The sequence below is a fragment of the Limulus polyphemus genome, unplaced genomic scaffold (genome assembly GCF_000517525.1).
Source record: "Limulus polyphemus unplaced genomic scaffold, Limulus_polyphemus-2.1.2 Scaffold1351, whole genome shotgun sequence".
Taxonomy (NCBI): Eukaryota; Metazoa; Arthropoda; class Merostomata; order Xiphosura; family Limulidae; genus Limulus; species Limulus polyphemus.
Window position 1 is genome coordinate 86,024 of NW_013666961.1, and position 21,550 is coordinate 107,573.

The window sequence follows — 21,550 nt, forward strand, 5'->3', positions numbered from 1 at the left end:
ATTATCTGTCTTAAGATCAGTTTGTGTTATTTCTGCTTTAAGGAAAAAGTAATAGAAATTTGTAGAATTATTCTCAATTCCTGTCCAACATTTTAGCTTTTTGTTTAAGTTGTTGTTCCCCCCTCCTTTTTTGTTAACATAGTAAACTGGGTTGACCATTCAAAGACTTTGAGGGAGCAAGGTATAAATGAGGAAGAAACTCTCTTGCTACGACGAAAGTTTTTCTTTTCTGACCAGAATGTTGACTCAAGAGATCCTGTTCAGTTGAATTTGTTGTATGTACAGGTATGTGTGTGTGTTTTTATATATATATGTTCGTAAACTATATGTTGTATAAAAACAGATTTTGTGCATTGATTATCTAAACAAGTATCTGTTTAGTCTTTACTATCGTGTGGTAGTTTAAAGTTCTTGTGTAAAATGTTTAAATGTTATGTTTTAATAACTGGTTGAATGTAAATGTTCATTTTACTGTTTACTGACAGGTAGCATTTGATTTTGTGTGTTAACAACTTGAAATGTATAGATGAGGTGAACAGGAATAATAATGCCTTGCTGATACAAAGTAATGTAAAAAAATGTTTCAAAACCAATTTTAAGAACTCAGAAAGATTGTTTACAGCAGTATTTTTTACTTTTGTGTGTATCATTTATGGTATTAATAGTCTATGTAAAAAAAAAAAGAGCTTCAGAGTTTGATTTTTATGATAAGTGTCTTAATATTAGCTACAAATCACATTAGCATAAAAATTGTTATAAATTCTTCAAGGAGAGAGAGATTTCTTTTTTCTAATTATGTTTTATTACTTTTAAGGCACGAGATGCAATTCTTAATGGAACACATCCAGTCACATATGAACAGGCATGCAAGTTTGCAGGAATTCAATGTCAGATTCAGTTTGGGGATCACAGTGAACTGAAACACAAGCCCGGTTTTCTTGAGTATGTTAATAAAGCCAGATGGCTTAAAAGTTAAAAATGATTTTAAAAAATTAGTCCTTTCGAAGGGATTTGCTTATAGCATATTAATAAATATTTTTTTTTCTTAAGGAAGTTGATAGAAAGTTAGATATAAAGAGGAATTTAAAAATTAAAACATGCACAAAGTTGTTTTTTGTTTGAGTAATTAGTAAAATAAATTTAAAGATGTAATCATAAATTTGAAGCTTAATAACCAACACTATTATATTAATTGGAACCAATGTATATTTTAAGTATTTTAAAAGACTTGTGATTGTGAAAAAGATGTAAAAATGTAAAATATTTTGTACCCTTGAATGACAGTAAGGTTAAATATTTACAAAATTTATTTCATTGCCAGATTTCATGTGGTCTGGTGTTGCAAATTTCAAACTTATTAATTTAATTTTAGGAAATAAATGTAAATTTACTTTAAGAGGAACATGTAATTTAAATATACATATGAAAATAATTTTCATGAAATTTCTTGAGACATTATTTAAAAAAGTACAAAACTGGCTTAGGTAAAAAATGTTTTTCTGTACATAATATAGATGTTTACTCCCAATTGTATTGCAATAAATTGGATCTCAGAATCCGACACGCATTGCTTTTCTCTTGAGATTTAGGTTAATTTTGAATGGTATCCAGTAAATGCTAAGTAAATATTTTACTATGATAAATGAAACTGAAATTTATTTTGTACTTCACTTGTGAATGTTTGGCATTTGTCCAGCACTTTCCATATATTTAGTGTTACATTGATAGACACATCCACATAATCACTAAGCCTTACACTAGTAGAGTAGATGCTAATTTGTGTAGTAACAGCTTTGTGTATCATGATATATTGTACACTGAGATTATTTAATTCATAAACTTAATTGTCCCTCTTAGTCTATATAAAGAGCACTACTCAGTTTTGAAAAAAAAGTGTTACTTGTGACTATTAATGTATAGAAAAAAGTTTATAATTAGTATTGAATATATGCTTTAAATGTGTGTGTATTACCATTTATTGCTTCAAACAATAGAGATAAGAATGAAATAAGATTTTACAAAAATGGTAATCATATTGGTACTCATGCTGTGGGGGTGATTTCTATATAATTATTGTATTCTCTTTGCAGCATCAAGGAGTTTTTGCCAAAAGATTACTGGAAAGTAAAAGGAATTGAAAAGAACATATTTGTGGTATGAATCTTGAATCATGTCTTCCTTTATTTTTAGTGTTTTGAACTTGAAAAAGTTTAAAGTGATGTTGAGGATTGAATAGAAATTGTGTAAAAAAGTTTAATAGATGGCTTAATTCAGAATGTGCAGGACAGAGGTAAGAGGAGCATTTTTTCTTTGTAGTGAAGGCTAAACACACATTTACGTATGAATGAATTGAAGTATTACAGTAATGTTTAATATTAAGAATAATATTTTTCAAAATACTTAGCACAAGGAAAAATTATAAATTTATCCATGTATTTTACTATAGTTATATAGTTTATTATATATAATGTCACTGTATTAGTTGTATTGTAAATTTATCCATGTATTTTACTATAGTTATATAGTTTATTATATATAATGTCACTGTATTAGTTGTATTGTAAAATTTATCCATGTATGTTACTACAGTTATATAGTTTATTATATATAATGTCATTGTATTAGTTGTATTGGTAAATCTATTAATGTATTTTACTATAGTTATATAGTTTATTATATATAATGTTGCTGTTTTAGTTGTATTGTTAAATTTATCCATGTATTTTACTATATTTATATAGTTTATTATATATAATGTCACTGTATTAGTTGTATTGTTAAATTTATCCATGTATTTTACTATAGTTATATAGTTTATTATATATAATGTCACTGTATTAGTTGTATTGTAAAATTTATCCATGTATGTTACTACAGTTATATAGTTTATTATATATAATGTCACTGTATTAGTTGTATTGGTAAATTTATCCATGTATTTCTCAGTAAACCAATGATACATGATTTACATTTATAATAATGTATTTTCCAGTAAACTGATTATACATGATTTAAACTAATAATGATGTATTTTAGTAAACTGATTATACATGATTTACACTAATAATGATGTGTTTTTCATTAAACTGATAATACATGATTTACACTAATAATGATGTGTTTTTCATTAAACTGATTATACATGATTTACACTAATAATAATGTATTTTCTATTTAGGAACATAAAACATGCCTGCACCTAAGTGAAATTGAGGCCAAGGTCAAATATGTGTCACTTGCCCGTTCCCTTAGAACATATGGCGTTACATTCTTTTTGGTCAAGGTAAGCAGTTGTTTTTATTACTTTTATTTTCTACCATGAAGAAGATGTTTCAGCATCAGTTCTTTCACTGGTATTTTGTATATTCTCAAGTTTTGTGATGTAGAAGTGATCATGACTGTAATGTCGTCTGTAAACCAAGTTTACATTGCTATTGTTATTATTATCAAATGTACAGACTTTTGTAGTTCGTTTTTTCTTAGACTCATTGTTTAGATATATCATAAATTTCACTTTAGTTTGACTGAGGTTTCTTTCATCCACAAACTATAAAATGTTTTTCACTACTTTCAGGAAAAAATGAAGGGCAAAAACAAATTGGTACCTCGGTTGCTTGGAGTTACAAAGGACAGTGTTTTAAGATTAGATGAAAAGACGAAAGAGGTAGGGTGAAATGAAATATTATATTAGTAATAATTGAAATGAGCATTGCTTAATGATATGAATTATTGATAAAGTAGTATTTGAAAAAAATCAAATTATCATAATTCCCAATAATTTATAAAAAACGCTAGTTTTAAAACAGATTATAAAACAAACTTTTCCAAGTTGTTTATCCTTTCTACTATTCTTTCAACATTGTTCCTTTTAGATATTAAAGACTTGGCCATTGACTACAGTTAGAAGATGGGCAGCATCACCAAACAGTTTCACACTGGTGAGTTTACAAGTTTCTAGGGATGGTGTGTCAGTGGATATTGGGGGTTTAGCTGTTCTTTTCAAAAGTATCATTGGTTTAGAATTAGTCAACAAAACGTTTTGTATTATTGAAGTTTTAATAAAAGTGTATCATTGGTTTAGAATTAGTCAACAATATATCTTGTATTATTAAAGTTTTAATAAAAGTGTATCATTGCTTTAGAATTAGTCAACAATACATCTTGTATTACTGAGGTTTTAATAAAAGTTTATTATTGCTTTAGAATTAGTCAACAAAATATCTTGTATTATTGAAGTTTTAAAATAAGTGTATGATACACTTTAGAATGCTTTAGAATTAGTCAACAATCCATCTTGTATTATTAAAGTTCTAAAAGTCTAGTGGTGGTTGATAAAGTTTATAGTCTAGAATTAAACTTTGAAAGAACACACACTGATTTGTTCTTCAGTACATTAAAAGGGCTTTCCATGTTTTTTTTTATTTCTGTCAAGGACTTTGGTGACTATTCTGATTCATACTACTCTGTTCAGACAACAGAGGGTGAGCAGATCTCTCAACTTATTGCAGGGTATATAGATATTATTTTGAAAAAGGTAAGAACTTTTTATTTTGAAGATATTACTCTTATCTTGTTTAAATATTGTTTCAAGTTTTTGCTACAAGAGAGAGAAGAGTTTTTTATTTCTAAATAAATATATATATTATTGTTATTTTGTATTTGTTCAACCATTTTCTTTTATGCTTCAAAACATTTTTTTACTAATATTCTTAGTATATAGTGATGTGGTATCCTGAGTAAATCCTGTTCGAAACTAAAAATTTTAAGTTTGGTTTATTTTATACACTCCACCAATATAAACATTGTATCATTTTCATTCATGGTCATGAATTTATGACTTTAAAGTTCAAAGTCAGCCCAATTCATATCCATTTTGTAAAAATGCTCAAATTGTTTCACGTTTGATGGAAAATAAAAGACTTTTTGTTGTATCTGAAGTAGTTTGCTTATCTTTATGGTCTCGGAGTCAACGTTGAAAAAGCTCACTAACCTAGCCATTTCCTTAATGCTGGCTTATTGTTTGTAACCATGAAATAAAGGGATATGACAGCTAATGAAGTATAGTGCTGATAATTTTGTTTGATAATAACATATCCATGACATGCAGCATATTTGCATAATTGCTCAGATACATAAGAGTATCTGATAGTTGTTTTTTGTCTTCAGCAAAAATCTAAAGACCACTTTGGTATTGAAGGAGATGAGGGTTCTACAATGGTGGAGGACAGTGTTTCTCCTGCAAAGTGAGTACATGTGAATTGCTACTTATTTAATTATCTGAAATACTTGGTGACCTTGGTTTATTCTAACCTTAATAATGTTATGTAGTACTGTACTTTTGTAAAGGCTTATCTTATGGAGTTATGTAATTTTATTTCTTTTTTTTTATAATAAAAACCTTATTACTTACTTATCTTTATCAGAGTTTTCTTGAACTAAAAATGGGTGTAAATTGAGAAAGCCTCATGTTTATTTTTGTATTTTATGCTCCTATAAAGTGTGTTTTATGCTCACTCATGTTGTTGTTGCAATTGATGCTTTTTATAAAGTATGTGTGTATGTGTGTGTAAGTGAAAGCTTACTCGTGTTGTCGTTAAAATTTGATATGTGCATGAAACCATTATTAAATGAGCTTTATAAAAAAACAACTAGTTCTTGTATGTTTAAATAATCTTATATAAAACTTCAAATATTGGGGTAATTCAAATCATTAACATGTTTGATACTGAAAGGTCAAAGTGTGCATATCATGATTTTACAGTTACATTCAGAATTTAATTAAACTACTCTATATATTATCATTTTATACAAATAAACTTGAAATAAAAATGTAGCTAATAAATAGGGTTTTTAGTATTATATAAGTTTTAATTTCAAATTTAAAAGGAAATGTTTAAATACATTCTCAGTCTCCGCTTGTCTGTGTAAGGTGTCATTTGTTCACTCCAACGTTTATATTTTTTCATCACCTTTCTATGATGTCCTGAGTATGGTATAGATATTACTAAAGCATTTTCTAATTTTATAGCCTTCAACCTTCTTTGTTTATGGAGGTTAAACTTGCTTGCCATGCCATCCTATCAGGTCCTTTTTTTTTCACAAATTGTCAATAATTTTCTCTGATATTTTGTATTACCTCGTTTATAACCAAGAAAAAGACAAAGTTTTAATTTGACAAATGATGTACCATCAAAGCTTGTTCTCAGTAAAGATTTTTAGTTATTTTTCCTACAGATTGAAAGTCACTGTTGTTGAGTTCCGATTGAACAGCTAATGGAATTACTTTAAAGCACTTATGTCTTAGTTAGAAAGCCAGTTATATTACAATAATTAGAGAGCAGTGTTTTCTTTTTGTGTTTTATTATTTTGTGTTTTGAAGTGAATATTTGAAATGAATAAAAATTATTTGATGTACTATTGCTATATTTATAAAAAAAAAGATTAGGCTTAAGTTTCATCAGGAGACAGATAAAAAAAAAAAAGCCAAATGTAAGTACTAATTTCTTGTTTCTTATGTACATTTTTTATTTTTTATAAAAGTAACTAAAATGTAAAAAATTTGAATTTTTTTTGTATTAGATGATGAAAAAGTAATAATATGAAAATTTCTCTATGAGGTATACTCGAAAGTAGCTTGTAATATGTATTGTGTCAATCAATACACTAACTTGAGCTACACATTCACAGTTTAATTTACAGCTTGTATTACTGGATTGTTAGATATACACTGCTCAAAGAGCAATAAAACAATAAAATTAAATAATAATATTTAAACTGTTATGAGCCTTAAGGCTCTGTGGTCTTGTAGTGCCAAAAATTGGGATTTGATACCTGTGGTGGACACAGCATGAATAGCCCACAGTATAGCTTTGTATTTAATTACAAACAAACCTTAACTGTTTAAGATAAATAATTGTAATTTTATGTTACAAGCTTTAGTCATCCAAAAAAAAAGGGGGTAAGCAAGAATTATTTCATATTTTTTTGTGATGGTTATAAAGTTGGTCCAATCATCCAAGTCCGTTTAGAGTTAGGGTAGAGAAAATAATGGATAGTATATAAAGTTTTATTGCCTAAAAACTTGATATTCATATAGGAGGTTCTAGAGGTTATGCAACTTATGGACTTTGAAAACATTAAGATGAAAAAAAAGTGTTTTTAATCTTAAAATTAAAATAATTAGAGTCTGAGTAACACTCGGAGTCACTCTGACTTCATATATTCACAAACAGATCTTAAGTAAAAATACATAATTACAATTTATTTTATTTTATGTACAAAATACTTATGTTTAGTAAAAGCTTGACGAATTTCATCAAGATATGCCTACTACATTAAAAATTATAGTATGTATAGTTTCATGCCACCTGGTTGCCAGGTTGGTCAAAGTGACTAAGCCCATATAGACAGAGTTAAATACTGATATCAGAAACTCCCCTTATAAATTTATTTTGATGAAAACACAGCCCTGGGAGTTTTAAAGTTGGAATTATGACCCATCATGTGATAAGTTGGAGGAATGCTTGAATTGTAAAACTTAAACTGCTATTATAAGAGCATCTCAGAAGTGATTTTTTCTGATTTTAAAACATATCTTATGAATTTCTGGAAATAATTTGTAGTGAATATACCACATAAAATTCATTCTCATCCTTCACTGTGAAACTTGTAATGTTCAAACTCTAAAGGACATTTTACACTAGCAAACATATTGTAATATAGCGACGTGTTACGCAAAATAAAGCATGAGAATTAAGAAATGGGAATTTTGCTATAATTTTTGTATTATTTTCCCAAAAATGTATAATATGCCAGTTGGTTAATGAGGAGATACAGATTATTAAGTCTTATTTTTATTTTTTCATGTGTCTAACCTAAAATGCTTCATGTTTTAGGATTATGTACAATCTAAACTATGCACTGTTGTCGCATTTTGAGTTAAGAAAACAGATTAAAAAAGGTATTGTCCAATGAAATGAAAAATTGATTTTGTATCACTTTTTGATTGCCTGAACATGCACGTGGTTTGAATAACTGTTCTAATAAGGCATTAAGAATGAGAAGTCGATTTGTTACTCTGAAAGTTCTCTAAAGGGTAACATTGCATGTTTCTGATATTTGTGTGTTTTTGGTTTATGCATTTTTTAAGCATAGTGAAACTTTCCCTAGAATAATAACATTAACAGCTGTGGCTTTAAAATGGTAGAAAATATCTGTATCTTGGTGTTATTATTATCCTAATCAGAATGATTTGTTTTACGTGCATGCTGAAAGCAGGAGAGGTCAAGGTTAGTACTTTAAAAAGTCAAGAGAAAAAATTAATATAATATGTAACTTGTGAATCAAAAGGAAAAATGTGTATTTAAAATATAATTTTTATTTCTATGTGTGTTTTATGTATACAAGTATCTGTGTTTTATGTGTACAAATACATGTGTTTTGTGTATATAAATACATCTGTTTTATGTGCTTAAATATCCATGTGAAGCTTTGACCAAGAGTCCTTTTTATTTGCTGCAGATAGATAAAATATTTTATTGGTTTTAGAAATACCCAATTATAAACCAGGATTTACAAAAGAAGATGTAATGAAGCTACTCTTTTCTTTTCTTTCTTAAAGTAGAAAGTGATCACCATTCAAAGCTGTTTGTATTCTTTTTATAGTTTATTGGGTCAAAATAGAATACATTGTTATTGTTTTAGATGCTCTTTTCTGTTTGTTGTTTCACCAGTGATTAGCCAGGAGTTCCAAGAAAAATGTATTTGATTGTTTTGAATACTTTCTAGTTTTCACCTGTTGAAGGATTGAAAAGTTTTTCTTTTGTGTTTTAAAAAATTCCTGAACCTAAGCTCGTAGGTTCACAAATGGAGATTCAGAGAAATAGAGAAGTTATTTGATAAATATACTTAAAAAAAATTATTAAAATAAAATATTTCAATTTTCCCAGAATAAAAATCCCAATGAAATTGTGGTTTATAAAAGTCACCAGTAGAGACTGTCACTTTTTTTATATCGTTATCTTAATATCATGCTACAGCATTCAAATATATATTTAAAACTACGTAAAGAACCTAAAACTGTGTAACATTATAAGACATTTAGTCATAGTTAAATTGGCCATGAGTTCAACCTTTTCTGTGTATGTGTGTGCTTTTGTTTCTCCATTTTGCTACTCAGTTTTAACCACGTTTTAATTAGAACAATTTTAATGAGAGTACATTTGTAAAGTGTATACAAGAAGTACCTGTAATGTTGTTATGAATGTTTAATAGTTTCTTTTGTTGTTGGTATTTAGGACCATTGTTGTTATTAATGTTTAATAGTTTCCTTTGTTGTTGGTATTTAGGACCATTGTTGTTATGAATGTTTAATAGTTTCCTTTGTTGTTGGTATTTAGAACCATTGTTGTTATTAATGTTTAATAATTTAATTTGTTGTTGGTATTTAGGACCATTGTTGTTATTAATGTTTAATAATTTCTTTTGTTGTTGGTATTTAGGACCATTGTTGTTATGAATGTTTAATAGTTTCTTTTGTTGTTGGTATTTAGGACCATTGTTGTTATTAATGTTTAATAATTTCTTTTGTTGTTGGTATTTAGAACCAGTGTTGTTATGAATGTTTAATAGTTTCCTTTGTTGTTGGTATTTAGGACCATTGTTGTTATGAATGTTTAATAGTTTCCTTTGTTGTTGGTATTTAGAACCATTGTTGTTATTAATGTTTAATAATTTCTTTTGTTTGTGATATTTAGGGCCACAATTCTACAACATACCCCAGCAGCAAAGCTATCACATGCCAGCTCAGGTTCAATTGCAATTCCTGCTGTTATGAGAAGTGGAGCAGATGGTAAGAAAATACCTTGAAAAAAATCAAATGTTCTAAGTATCTAGCTTCGATTTTAATGAAAAAAAAAGATCTGGTTGATACACATCTATTTATTTATAATTATTGACAGTTTTTTGCTTTACATCTTACAGCATAAAGTTAATTGAACAGTCCTTAACAAATCCTTTTATGTGACATGGCATGAACAGAGAATCTCTATCAATATTTTGTTTGTTGTGTCTTTTATAATCTCATTAATTGTAGAGTCCCATTTATATACTGTTAAAAGTAAAAAAACAAAACAATAAATTTCAATTATATATTTCATTTGCATATGTGTTTTGGATAAAGATAATTTTACCACTTATTAGAAATAGACAGTTTTCACTTTTCTTAAATATTTCTAGGGGCTCAGAACTACAGCACAGGTCACATGCAAGGAGTTCTTTATGGAGAAATAAAAGGACAAGCCCATAGTGCTTACGCACCTACTACGGTAAGTATTTCACTCATAAGTAATTGAAAAATGCATGCAGTATATATTATACAAGGTATTTGTTTATTGTCAAAAGCTTAAGAGCCAAATATCAATGTGTTACATGTTTGACTGACGATAAAGTAATTTAATTCTCTAATCACTTAATTTTGTCTAATAAAAATATTTTTATTCTATCATTCTCTTCCGTTAGGCAAATCTCTTTTTGTAAACTGTCTGAGTTCTGAAATAATTAAATTTTTTTACAGTTAAAAATTCTGAATTTTAAAAACAATGTCTGAATATTTTGAGTAAAATCTAAATCAAAACTTAACTTTTAAGGAAACATCTGAACAGCTCCATACCTGTCTCTGTATGAAAAAGTTTTGTTTTGCTTATTATTAGTGTACCAGTTTTTTATGTTAGTGAATTAAAATTCTTTGAAACTTGCCATGAAAACATGGATAATAATCCAAATTTTAATATTATTGAACTTTTACATTCTGAGTTTTATAAGGTAATATTTAAAAAAATCCTCAAATTCCCTTAGTATGACAATTGCTCTCTAGGTATCCCCACTTCTCTAATTTATTTACTACCCCTCCAAGAAGCATGAAATTTAACGTACATTACTCACTATAATGTTGTCATTGCCCAGCCAAAACATAATTTTTATAGCCTTCAGTTTTATTTGGCTACAGAGCCATAAACTAGAAAAGCAGACCTCTCATGCTATGCCCACCTGTTTCATTCTCTCTTTCACAAATTACCAGTGGTTCTCCCTGTTGTTTAATACTATGTTATTTATAACCAATAGAAAGTCAAAGTTTTATTCGTATTATATTACATTGTTTTATGTACAGAAAATTGTCTTGACTTTATTCACGTGGGAAACACATCGACAAGCTTGGCTGAATTTTTAATGCATAGTTAGAAAACCAAAAAATTTTGATAGTTATAGGACATTGTCTGCTTTTTGCATGTTATTATTCTGTGTTCTTTGGTGCATTATTTAATTCAATAACAAATAGTTAGTGTAATACTACCATCAATATAAAAAGTAGGCTTAAGTGTTGACAGCAAAAAAAAGAAGGCCCAGGTAAGTACTTTATTTCTTGTTTTTCATGTGTATTTTTTATTTATTATTATAAAAGTAACTAAATCATAAAAATAATAAACTCTTTTAGATTAGTTAATTTTAATTTAGGTAAATAATAATAGTAATATAATAAAAACAAGGTACACTCATGAGCAACACACCAGTAGCCCGTGCATGATGTAATTCGATAGGATAACTTGAGCTATACATTTTCAAAGTTATTTATAAGTTGTGTGGTGGGAATATTAGTTCAAAGGGGAATAAAAAATAAAATTAAAATAGAAAAAGATGAATACTGTTATTAATTTAAAGCTATTTAGCATAAACAAATGTAATTTCATATTACAGCTTGAAGTCATTCTAGATATAAAGAAGGCTAATTTAGATTTATTTTATATTTTTTTAGGGTGGTTATGAGGTCGGTCAGATTGACCAACCTTGTATAGAGTTAAGGTAGAGAAAATAACAGATAAGATATAAAGTTTTACTGAAAAAAAAGGTTTGAAATTTATTTAAGAGGTTTTAGAGATTACGGCAATGAAATTGGAGAATTTTGAGATGAAGAAAAGTATTTTTAATCTTATCATGAAAATCACTGTGCACATGGACTAGTCAAAAAGAATTACACCAATGAAATTTGAGAATTTTCAGATAAAAAAATATCTTAAATTTTAATGTGAAAATCACGTTTTTCTTAAAATACTCCATTAATATTTGTGATTTTTTGTGTACTTAGTGAAAGCATGCAAAATTTCACGACAATACAAAAAAAAAGAATACAAGAAATTATAGTATGGAAACTCTAAAGGTCAATTTGGGGTTAAGTTTTTAGGTTGAATTGACTGAGCTTGTAGTGAGAGGGTTAACATATTTTATCCTGTTTTTCAGCCCCAACATCCGAAGGTACACAGCACATTGACAGAACCCCAGCGAGCCCTGTTGAGCTCAATTGATGCAGGACGAGATGCTGTGGACTTGGCTCAGAAAGAACTGCAGATAAAAGCAGATCTTCCAGAGTTGGGAACAGATCCTACTTCACTGCAGTGGAGACAGAATACCTTTGATGTCAAAAAGCAAAGTGTGTCTTCTCATCTTGGAGCAATGAATGCTGCCACTGCCCAGGTTATCACTCTGACCTCTGGTGAGTTAAAAAAGATTTGATATTAAAATACTACTAAAAATTAAGCTGAAATGAAAAGTCATCTAACTGAAAATTGGTTTTAAATTAGACATAGGACTTACCTCTTTAGGCTTCATTACAGTTCCTGGATTAAGTTGCTGGTACATCTAGATCTAACATTAAATTATAAGGAATGTCTTGAGTTTTTTTTAATATTCAGAAATTTGTCCGACTGACTGATTGAACAGTATTCATAAGCTAGATATATTAACTTGTAAAGTGTTGAATAAACAGAATTTGATAGTTTGTATGGAAAGAACTCATCCCCTCTTAATTAGCTACAGAATCTTTATCCCAAAATATGTACAAATTAAATAATTAGAAATTATTAATATAGAAATTGTGTGTGTCAATTTTGATTTATGTTATTTAGGTTTCTAGTTCTATTCATTAGCTGTCTCTCAAACACCACTTCTTTATGATTTAAAGGATAAAATGATCAGTCAAGTGTCAAGAGGCTTAAAACAAGGACAGTATAAAACAAAATTACTTACACAGGTGTTTTGGGAATTATTAGTTTTTGAATATATTTCATAAAATGGTTCTTTCTTTGTTTACTGAATTGTAAACTTAAATTGTAAACAGTTTTGAACTTAAATCACTAGTTTATTTCTAGGCTCACCAGAAGATGTTGATCACACAGGAGTTGGTACAGCTATCAACATCATGTAAGTATTTTTCTTTTTTTCCATTTAGAACAGTCATCTTATTGTCTCTGATACTAACATACAAGTGACTTAACATTCTGCAGGAACTTATTCCGATGTCTTAAGTACCTTAAAGTAAGTTTCAGGGTTAGGCCGTATCACATTAGGTTTAAAATATTTAAATATCTCATTTTTATTTGTATTGGTTTGGATAAGCTTACCAGTAAGAAAAGACATTTAGCAGTTTAACTGAACTTTTTTCGCAAGCCATACACACATTGTGACTCAAGTCGTCCTTTGCCAGTTTATCAATTATAAATGATACAGTTTATAATTGGAAGTTTTCATGATATTGTATAAGAAAATGTCACAGAATGGTGTTTCTGATCGTGCAATGTAGAGCTTGTTATAAACATCATCATAATGCTAGTAAAACATATAGATTCAAAAAAATAAACTTAACACAAAAATACAAATCCTTACAACCCAAGCATTTTCAAAAAGGGACCTTTCTTTATCAGAGGCAAACAGTTTCCCCCAATGAAGGAAGGCCTATCTTTTGAAAGTGCTCAGGTTATAGGTTTTGTATTGATGTTATAAACACCATTATATATACATACATCACCCAACCTGAGGGTATCTTCAACACCATGATATATATATATATATCACCCAACCTGAGGCCATCCTCAACACGGTTACATAAACATCACCCAACCTGAGGCCATCTTCAAAAAGAAAGATAGCTGTGGTGCAACTCTCTTTGATTCATGCTAGACTAAGAGTCTTCAAAATATGTGGTAATACACTTAATATTATCCTTTCTGGAGGGGTTTAAGCAGGGGTAAGTTTGGACAGAATGATCCGTAATGATGTTCCACTGCTTGAGGATTCAAGCCATTACAGTTCCTGATCTTCTGAGTGGAATGTCAAAATGAGTTACAAGAAGGAGTTTCACCTCTTTCAGAATCTCAATTTAACCACTGAGCAAAAGTGGTGATTTGTTCTGAATAACATGCTGCATGGTTCAATTCACTTAAAATATAAAATTAGTTTAGAAATTATTTATAATAAAACAGTATGTGGGAATGGTGTAAAGCATTTAGTTGTGTTTGTATGTGTCAATAAAATTTCTCTCAAGTTGCTCAGTTTTAAATTGTGTATAACGATTGATGCATTGTTACAGTACTACTAATCTTCCGGAAATGTCGAAAGATGTAAAAGTTATGGCTGCACTGATGGATGAAAGTCAAGGAGATAACTTACTTGATGCTGCAAGAAACCTTTGTCTGGCCTTTTATGATCTTCTAAAAGCTGCTGAGCCTGATAGCAAAGAGGTAGAACAGATATGTTGTGTAGTAACATTTATAGGTAACCAAGGTACTAGGTCACAGATATTGGAGATGCTAATGTGCCGTGTTTTTTACACATTCTCTTTCTTCAAAGATTATACAAAAGAGTTAAATATCTATTACACTTAACATGAGTAAACTGTTAATATCAGTTTTACTGTTTAATTTTTCCATATAGCTCTTACTGCAATTAATCACAAAGAAAAAATTTTGACCTGTTAGGATTAGTTTGGACTTGGAATGATTTTTATTTGTAAGGTTAGACCAGATAAAAACATAATTGTTCAATTAAGTAGTATAGCAGGTGTTTACATAGTATTCTTTTATAGCCTCCATGTCACTAGAATTTGTCAGTTTTTTTTTCATCAGTATTAATCACCAAGATGAATGTTCTTTTATGGATGATTTAGACAGTCTTCATGATGAACAAACAAAGTTGAAATGGGCAGTAACTGCCTTTTTCAGATTGATACTTGAGGAGAAAGACTTCAAGGGCTAATCTATGAAAATAATTCAGGTGGAAAGGGTGATGTATCAAAAGTTTTCCGTCTTTAATCTTCAGGTCAGCTATTGGTGAAGAAACTAGAGAGGTACCCATTCTGTTTCCTCACCAATAGCTTGAAAAACATAAAAATGCAAATTTATAAAACAGATGCAAAACCTGAGTGAGAAGATAAAAGGAGTATCCATAATAATTCAACATTGAGGTCTGCTGGAAATGTTACAGAACACTCAGGTCTGACAATTCAACATTGTGGTCTGCTGGAAATGTTACAGAACACTCAGATCTGACAATTCAACATTGAAGTCTGCTGAAAGTGTAACAGAACACTCAGATCTGACAATTCAACATTGAGGTCTGCTGGAAATCTTACAGAACATTCAGATCTGACAATTCAACACAGGTCTGCTGGGAATCTTACAGAACATTCAGATCTGACAATTCAACACAGGTCTGCAGGAAAATTTACAGAACACTCGGATCTGACAACAAACAAAATATCATGCATGCTACAGTAAATGAATCTATGTTGGAGAAACTGGAAAACACTTTGAGGAAGAAATAAAAGAAAATAAAGACTGCACAAGACTGATAAAAACACAAAATTCTGCCATGTTGACTGTACATAAAATAGACTGGGATAGTTAGAAATATTGACTCAGATAAATTCTGGAAAATTAGTGAATCCTTCTACATTAATATGAGAAAACCATAGTTAAACAGAGATTCAGGTCATTGGTCAAATCGTCACTTGCTCTATTTACCATGTTACAAGAACCACCAGCCAATCGTGTCACATCCACTTCAATTTTCCTACAAACTGTATACACCCCTGCAGAAGTCAGTAGAAGCTGATCTGAAGATGAAAGACAGAAGTCTTTCAGTATGTCCTTTCTACCTGAGCTACTTTTGTAAATTAAACCTCAAAGACTTTCTCAAGTGTCGCTCTGAACTAGACAGTTGCTACCCAATTCTACTAAGTATGTTCATATGTGTTGAAAATGATTCTGACTCATTTGATATAACAGTTTGAGTAGTAAACAGGACATACTTGTTGATATTAAAAAATAAAAAGTAACAAATATATATATATATATATATATATATATATTTATAAGCAACTCAGAAGTAATGATGATAATTATTCCTGATATGAATCAATTACAGCCTCGTCAAAACCTACTTCAAGCTGCCACCCGTGTAGGAGAGGCAAGCCACAATGTTCTGTATACCATTTGTGAAGAAGATGCTGTTGACAAGGATATACAGGTAGAAACGAACATCTTCCAGTGCTTGAAGAAGAAAAAATCAGTTAAATTTTTAAACTAAATATTTTGTAATGGAATAAAGAAAAGACATTTTGTCCAATTACAGTGTAGGTAGTATCTTTTAAAACTGATAAACTGAAATTTTCTAGAAATAAAGTGTATATTTGTTAACCACATTGTGGCTCATAAGTAAGCTTGAGGGCTTATAATGTTAAAGTTGGGATTTCAATCCCTGCTTCAGTTACAGCAGATAGCTCATTGCACTTAAACCAAACTCTTAATAGTTTCATTTTTAATTTACTTACTGATTATAAGCATTTTTAAATACAAATTGCAGCTTTTACAGTAAAGAAAAATATTCCATAAAACAGGTATGATATTTCAGTCACTGGTGCGATCATACTCAAGTACACAGAGATAGTCACACCAGTAATCCAAACGTTGTACCTGTTTTAAAAAATATTCTTCCTTACTGTAAAAGCTGTGTCTTGTAATAAAAAACCAAACTCTTGTGGAATGTGTTATTCTGTTTGAAAAGATGTATTCAAGATCTTGTTTAACAGAAAAACCTGCTAGCAGAGTTGATCTCTTTGTAATTGATTACCGAGAATGCAGCTTATGTAGGATAAGAAACAATTACATATTGATAAACCACTTTATTAAGACCAACAGACTGCTGTACCCAGTATCTCTCATCATTGTTGAATAATTGGCAAGTATAGGGGAAAACTTAAAAATATTTAGATCACCTTAGTTTTTATCCATATTTGAACCTCACGATGTTTGATGACATCTAATGTTTTGTTTTGTTATTCATTTATTAATATGAGTAGGAACAATCTGAAGCATCACAAGCCAGGTAGTTGAACTCTCTGTAGCGTAAATGTGAAAAACAACTTTATAAACATGATATTAATAGGTATTTTACTTTTCAAAAATGAAATAAGGTTTTATTTGAAAATAATTCCTGCTAATAATTTTTATTTTATGATTTGAAATGAAACTTGTTTCCAGTATAAGTATAATGATTAGATCATTTAGTGAACCCTTTTTTTTTTACCAATTTAACGTCATTATTTTATATCCTCTAACATTAGGACATCCTTTTGAGCCTTGCCAAAGGAGTGGCAAATGCAACAGCAGCTTTAGTTTTGAAAGCTAAAAATGTGGCGAGTAGATGCGATGACCCAGCTTTGCAGAACAGAGTGATAAACTCTGCAACTCAGTGTGCATTAGCTACTTCACAACTGGTTGCTTGTGCCAAGGTAATAGATTAATCATAAGTTAGTTAATCATTCATTTTTTTATGTTATACACAACAGTATAGAATGAATCAGTAAAACACTTGTATATATATTTTCTACTTTAATTGCACTGTTAATGTATGAACAAGCCTGTCTTTCACAAAATTAGGTGGTTGCACCAACCATCAACAACCCTGCCTGTCAACAACAACTTGGTGAGGCAGCAAAAGAAGTGGCTAAAGCTGTAGAGAATGTTGTTACAGTTTGTCAGGTTTGTCATTTTATATAGTCCTACAAGAAAATTAATTAAAGCCATAACAATAATGCATTTATATATTATTTCATAATAAATATTAATAACACAGTGATACCAAAAACATCTTTAGTACGAAAGTTTTGGAATTTAAGAAAATTCTGAAACGTCCATATTAAAGATGTTTTTGTTATTACCATGTTTTAGTATTTATCATAAAACTTTGATTTCCACCTGATGAATCAGTTGCAAGTATTTTATTTTTGCATATTCACAGCTGTGCATAAATATTGTTAAAATATGAATCACTCTTTGCTCTAGAATGCTGTTCAGGATGAGGCCTTGCTAAAAGAAGTTGGAACTAGTGCCACCTATGTCACTCAGTCTCTTAATGATTTGTTGAATCACGTTCGATGTTTTCCAGAGAAATACGGACAGCCTTCTGAGCATGAAGGTGCTGTAGACACCATTCTTGATGCAACAGACAAGCTTTTCAGCAGTACAGGGGATGCCAATGAGATGGTGCGACAAGCTAAGGTTCTTGCCAAGGTGTGCTACTTAAATCTTTCCTTCCAAAAAAAATATCTTATTGTTATTAAAAAATTTATTTTACTTTTTTTTGTGTTTTTCCAAATATGACATCTTAACATTGAGAACTTTGTATTTTTTGTTTTTATTTTAAAATATTTGGTCAAATTTAAGTTGGCTAGGACATTGAAAATTAAAATCGTAACCTGGATCATCTTTGACATTCTGGTATGTGATCATGTATTTAATGATGTGGTAGCACAACTAATAACTTTATTAGCTATTCTATTGTGATTAACTTAAAGTTTTTAAAAATTGTAGTCTCAAATATCCAATATGAGTTTTGTTGTTTGTATAGTCATTGCCAATATATAACTGTGCATTGATTTTTTGTGTATTTGTGTTGGAAGAGAAGGGTCTATAAGATAGGAAAGACATTTAAACTTTTTAGCATATTGACGTTTATTGTTATATATAAAATATATTTTAAACAAATCACTAGTGTTTACATGTTCCATTATTTTTCTGATATTACTTTCATTAACAGTATTGATTAGAATGTTTAATATATATATAGTTTTATTATAAAGATTATTTGCACCTTTTGCGTAGTATGTGAATTTAGGAGTAACCTAAATTTCCTTAGCTGGCTGGTTTTTGTGAAATATTATTGGAATTGATGGCCAAAAGTATTGCCAACAGCAGGTTACTCAGCTGATGATAAAACAATGCATTCTAATCTTTGTGAGTAAGAACAGTATGTTACATTATCTATACTCATTACTAGGTTAATTTTTAGTTGTGATATGTGTAAGAAGCTTGCTTTGATCAGATGTTAATATTAATAAGCTTCCCCCACAGTGGATCAGTGATAAGTCTAAATTTTTATTTACATATTAGTTGCACTTATTACATTCATAAAATTTTAAAGGGACAAAAAGGAGCTTATTAACCCATCAAGGATGTCCCTTCCAGCTCCCAACTATAACCACCCCTTATTACTCATGTATTCATACAATCTTTTCTTGAACTCAGTTAAATTTTCTGTCTCCACCACCCTTGTAGGCAGCTTATTCCAAAAGCCAACTGCCCTGTTTGAAAAGTAATACTGTCTAAACTGTAGACGACTCCTACACTGCCAAAATTTGAATTTATGACCCTTTGTCCTATTGTTTTTACTGCTAAACACAAAAAAGTTTGATGGATCTATATTATCAATACCCTTAATAATCTTAAACACTTCAATCAAATCCCCTCTGACATTTCTCATCTCTAGAGAAAATAAATTTAGATATTTTAATCTCTTCTCTTAGAACAATCCTATCATCCCAGGTATCATACCAGTGGATCTTCTCTGAACCATCTCCAACAATTCAATGTTCTTCTTGAGGAAGGAAGCCTAAAACTGTATGCAGTATTCTAAATGAGGCCTAACAAGTGGTCTATACAGTGAAACAATAATATCCCTTGTCCTGTATTTTATATTTCTATAGATGCTACACAAAATTTTATTAACCCTATTGCTAGCTACAATACATCTTTAGATGACTTAAATGATTTTTTTATCACAACACCAAGGCCTTTTTCTTCAACCACAGTATTTAATCTATTCCCATATCACCTCACATTTTGGATAGTTAAACATCATCTGCCACATTGGCCCAATGCATCAAATGATTTAAATCTTCCTGTAAGTCTGCAGCATCTTTGGTATAGTTAGCTGCCCCAAAAATCTTAATGTCATCTGTAAACTTCAAACTTTTGTTAATCGTTCCAGAGTCAATATCATTAACCTAAATCACAAACAGCAGAGTCTTGAGGCACACTGGTTGTAACTGTGATTCACTCAGATCTAACTCCATTTATTACTACTCTCTGCTTTCTACTCTCCAGCCAGTTTTCTATTCAGTTTAATAACATTTCCCTCACACCCACAGATTTCAATTTTAGCAAGTTTTTTGTGAGGCACCTTATTGAATGCTTTCTGAAAATCAACGTAAATCAAATCCACAGTATTTCCTGCATCAACTCTCTCTCTCTCTCTTCTTTTTTTTTGAGGTTCATTGAAACTATGTCCTTATTTATTTTTCCTATAACCTTGCAGATTCTGGATTTCAACTGTAGAAATAATTTATTTATTTCACTTTTGTAGGTCAACATATTATTCACAATGCTTTTATGTCATTGTTTGATGATAATCTTCATTACAGTATGTGCACAAGACTTGTATAAATTTTATACTGCATGTGTTTCATTGTTGATTAATATTAACTTCTGGTCAGGGTGTGTATCAGAACTAAAAACCATCCCACTATTGATTACATCTGATTGTGCTCTTTGATTCAAATTCCATTTGGGTATATGGGATTAAACCTGAAACATACAACAGTAAATGTTTTGAGGATGCAGAAGAGCATACTTCTTTTGTAGTTTATTTTTCCCTTAGATAATTAGTTATGTCAGTAAACATCCACAAAATAGCACTAAATAATATAGCTTTGTGTGATGTTAATGTTTAAAATATAAACATTTATAGGTACCTGTATAATTTTTGTATTATTTAAAAACCAATCAGTGTTTTTACTATGTATATGTCCTAGAAGAAACGGTCTTTTGATATAATATTTCCAGCTTTATATGAAGTGTATATTTTAATAATAGGCAACAGCTCAACTTATTCAGTCGATTAAGGGAGAAGCAGAATCCCAGCCGGACTCGGACATACAGAGACGTTTGTTAGCAGCAGCCAAATTATTAGCAGATGCAACAACAAGAATGGTAGAAGCAGCAAAGGTGTTAAACTACTTCTTTTGTACCAGTGCCATGTGTAAATCATAGTTTTGTGTAAAAAGTGTCACATGTAAATTGTAGTTTTGCATAAAAAAGTGTTATGTATAAATCATAGTTTTGTGTAAAAAAGTGTCGTGTGTAAATCACAATTTTGTGTAAAAGTGTCATGTGTAAATCATAGTTTTGTGTAAAAAGTGTCACATGCAACTTGTAGTTTTGCGTAAAAATGTGTCATGTATAAATCATAGTTTTGTGTAAAAAAGTGTTGTGTGTAAATCAGTTTTGTGTAAAAACGTGTCGTGTGTAAATCATAGTTTTGTGTAAAAAGTGTCACATGCAACTTGTAGTTTTGCGTAAAAATGTGTCATGTATAAATCATAGTT

The 21,550-nt window shown here is 29.8% G+C and overlaps 1 protein-coding gene across 1 annotated transcript in view; it reads left to right on the forward strand.

Annotated features, from left to right (window-relative positions):
- The window catches only part of LOC106463224 (talin-1-like), a 97,403-nt gene that overhangs the window by 17,756 nt on the left and 58,097 nt on the right, over window positions 1-21,550 (forward strand). Inside the window, 18 exon segments of the mRNA XM_022390665.1 lie at window positions 143-285; window positions 815-942; window positions 2,091-2,154; window positions 3,179-3,283; window positions 3,575-3,664; window positions 3,873-3,938; window positions 4,433-4,534; window positions 5,167-5,243; window positions 9,756-9,850; window positions 10,237-10,325; window positions 12,292-12,544; window positions 13,200-13,251; window positions 14,417-14,567; window positions 16,252-16,353; window positions 17,450-17,617; window positions 17,766-17,867; window positions 18,171-18,398; window positions 21,039-21,170. Of these exon segments, the coding sequence (XP_022246373.1) occupies window positions 143-285; window positions 815-942; window positions 2,091-2,154; window positions 3,179-3,283; window positions 3,575-3,664; window positions 3,873-3,938; window positions 4,433-4,534; window positions 5,167-5,243; window positions 9,756-9,850; window positions 10,237-10,325; window positions 12,292-12,544; window positions 13,200-13,251; window positions 14,417-14,567; window positions 16,252-16,353; window positions 17,450-17,617; window positions 17,766-17,867; window positions 18,171-18,398; window positions 21,039-21,170 (2,147 nt within the window).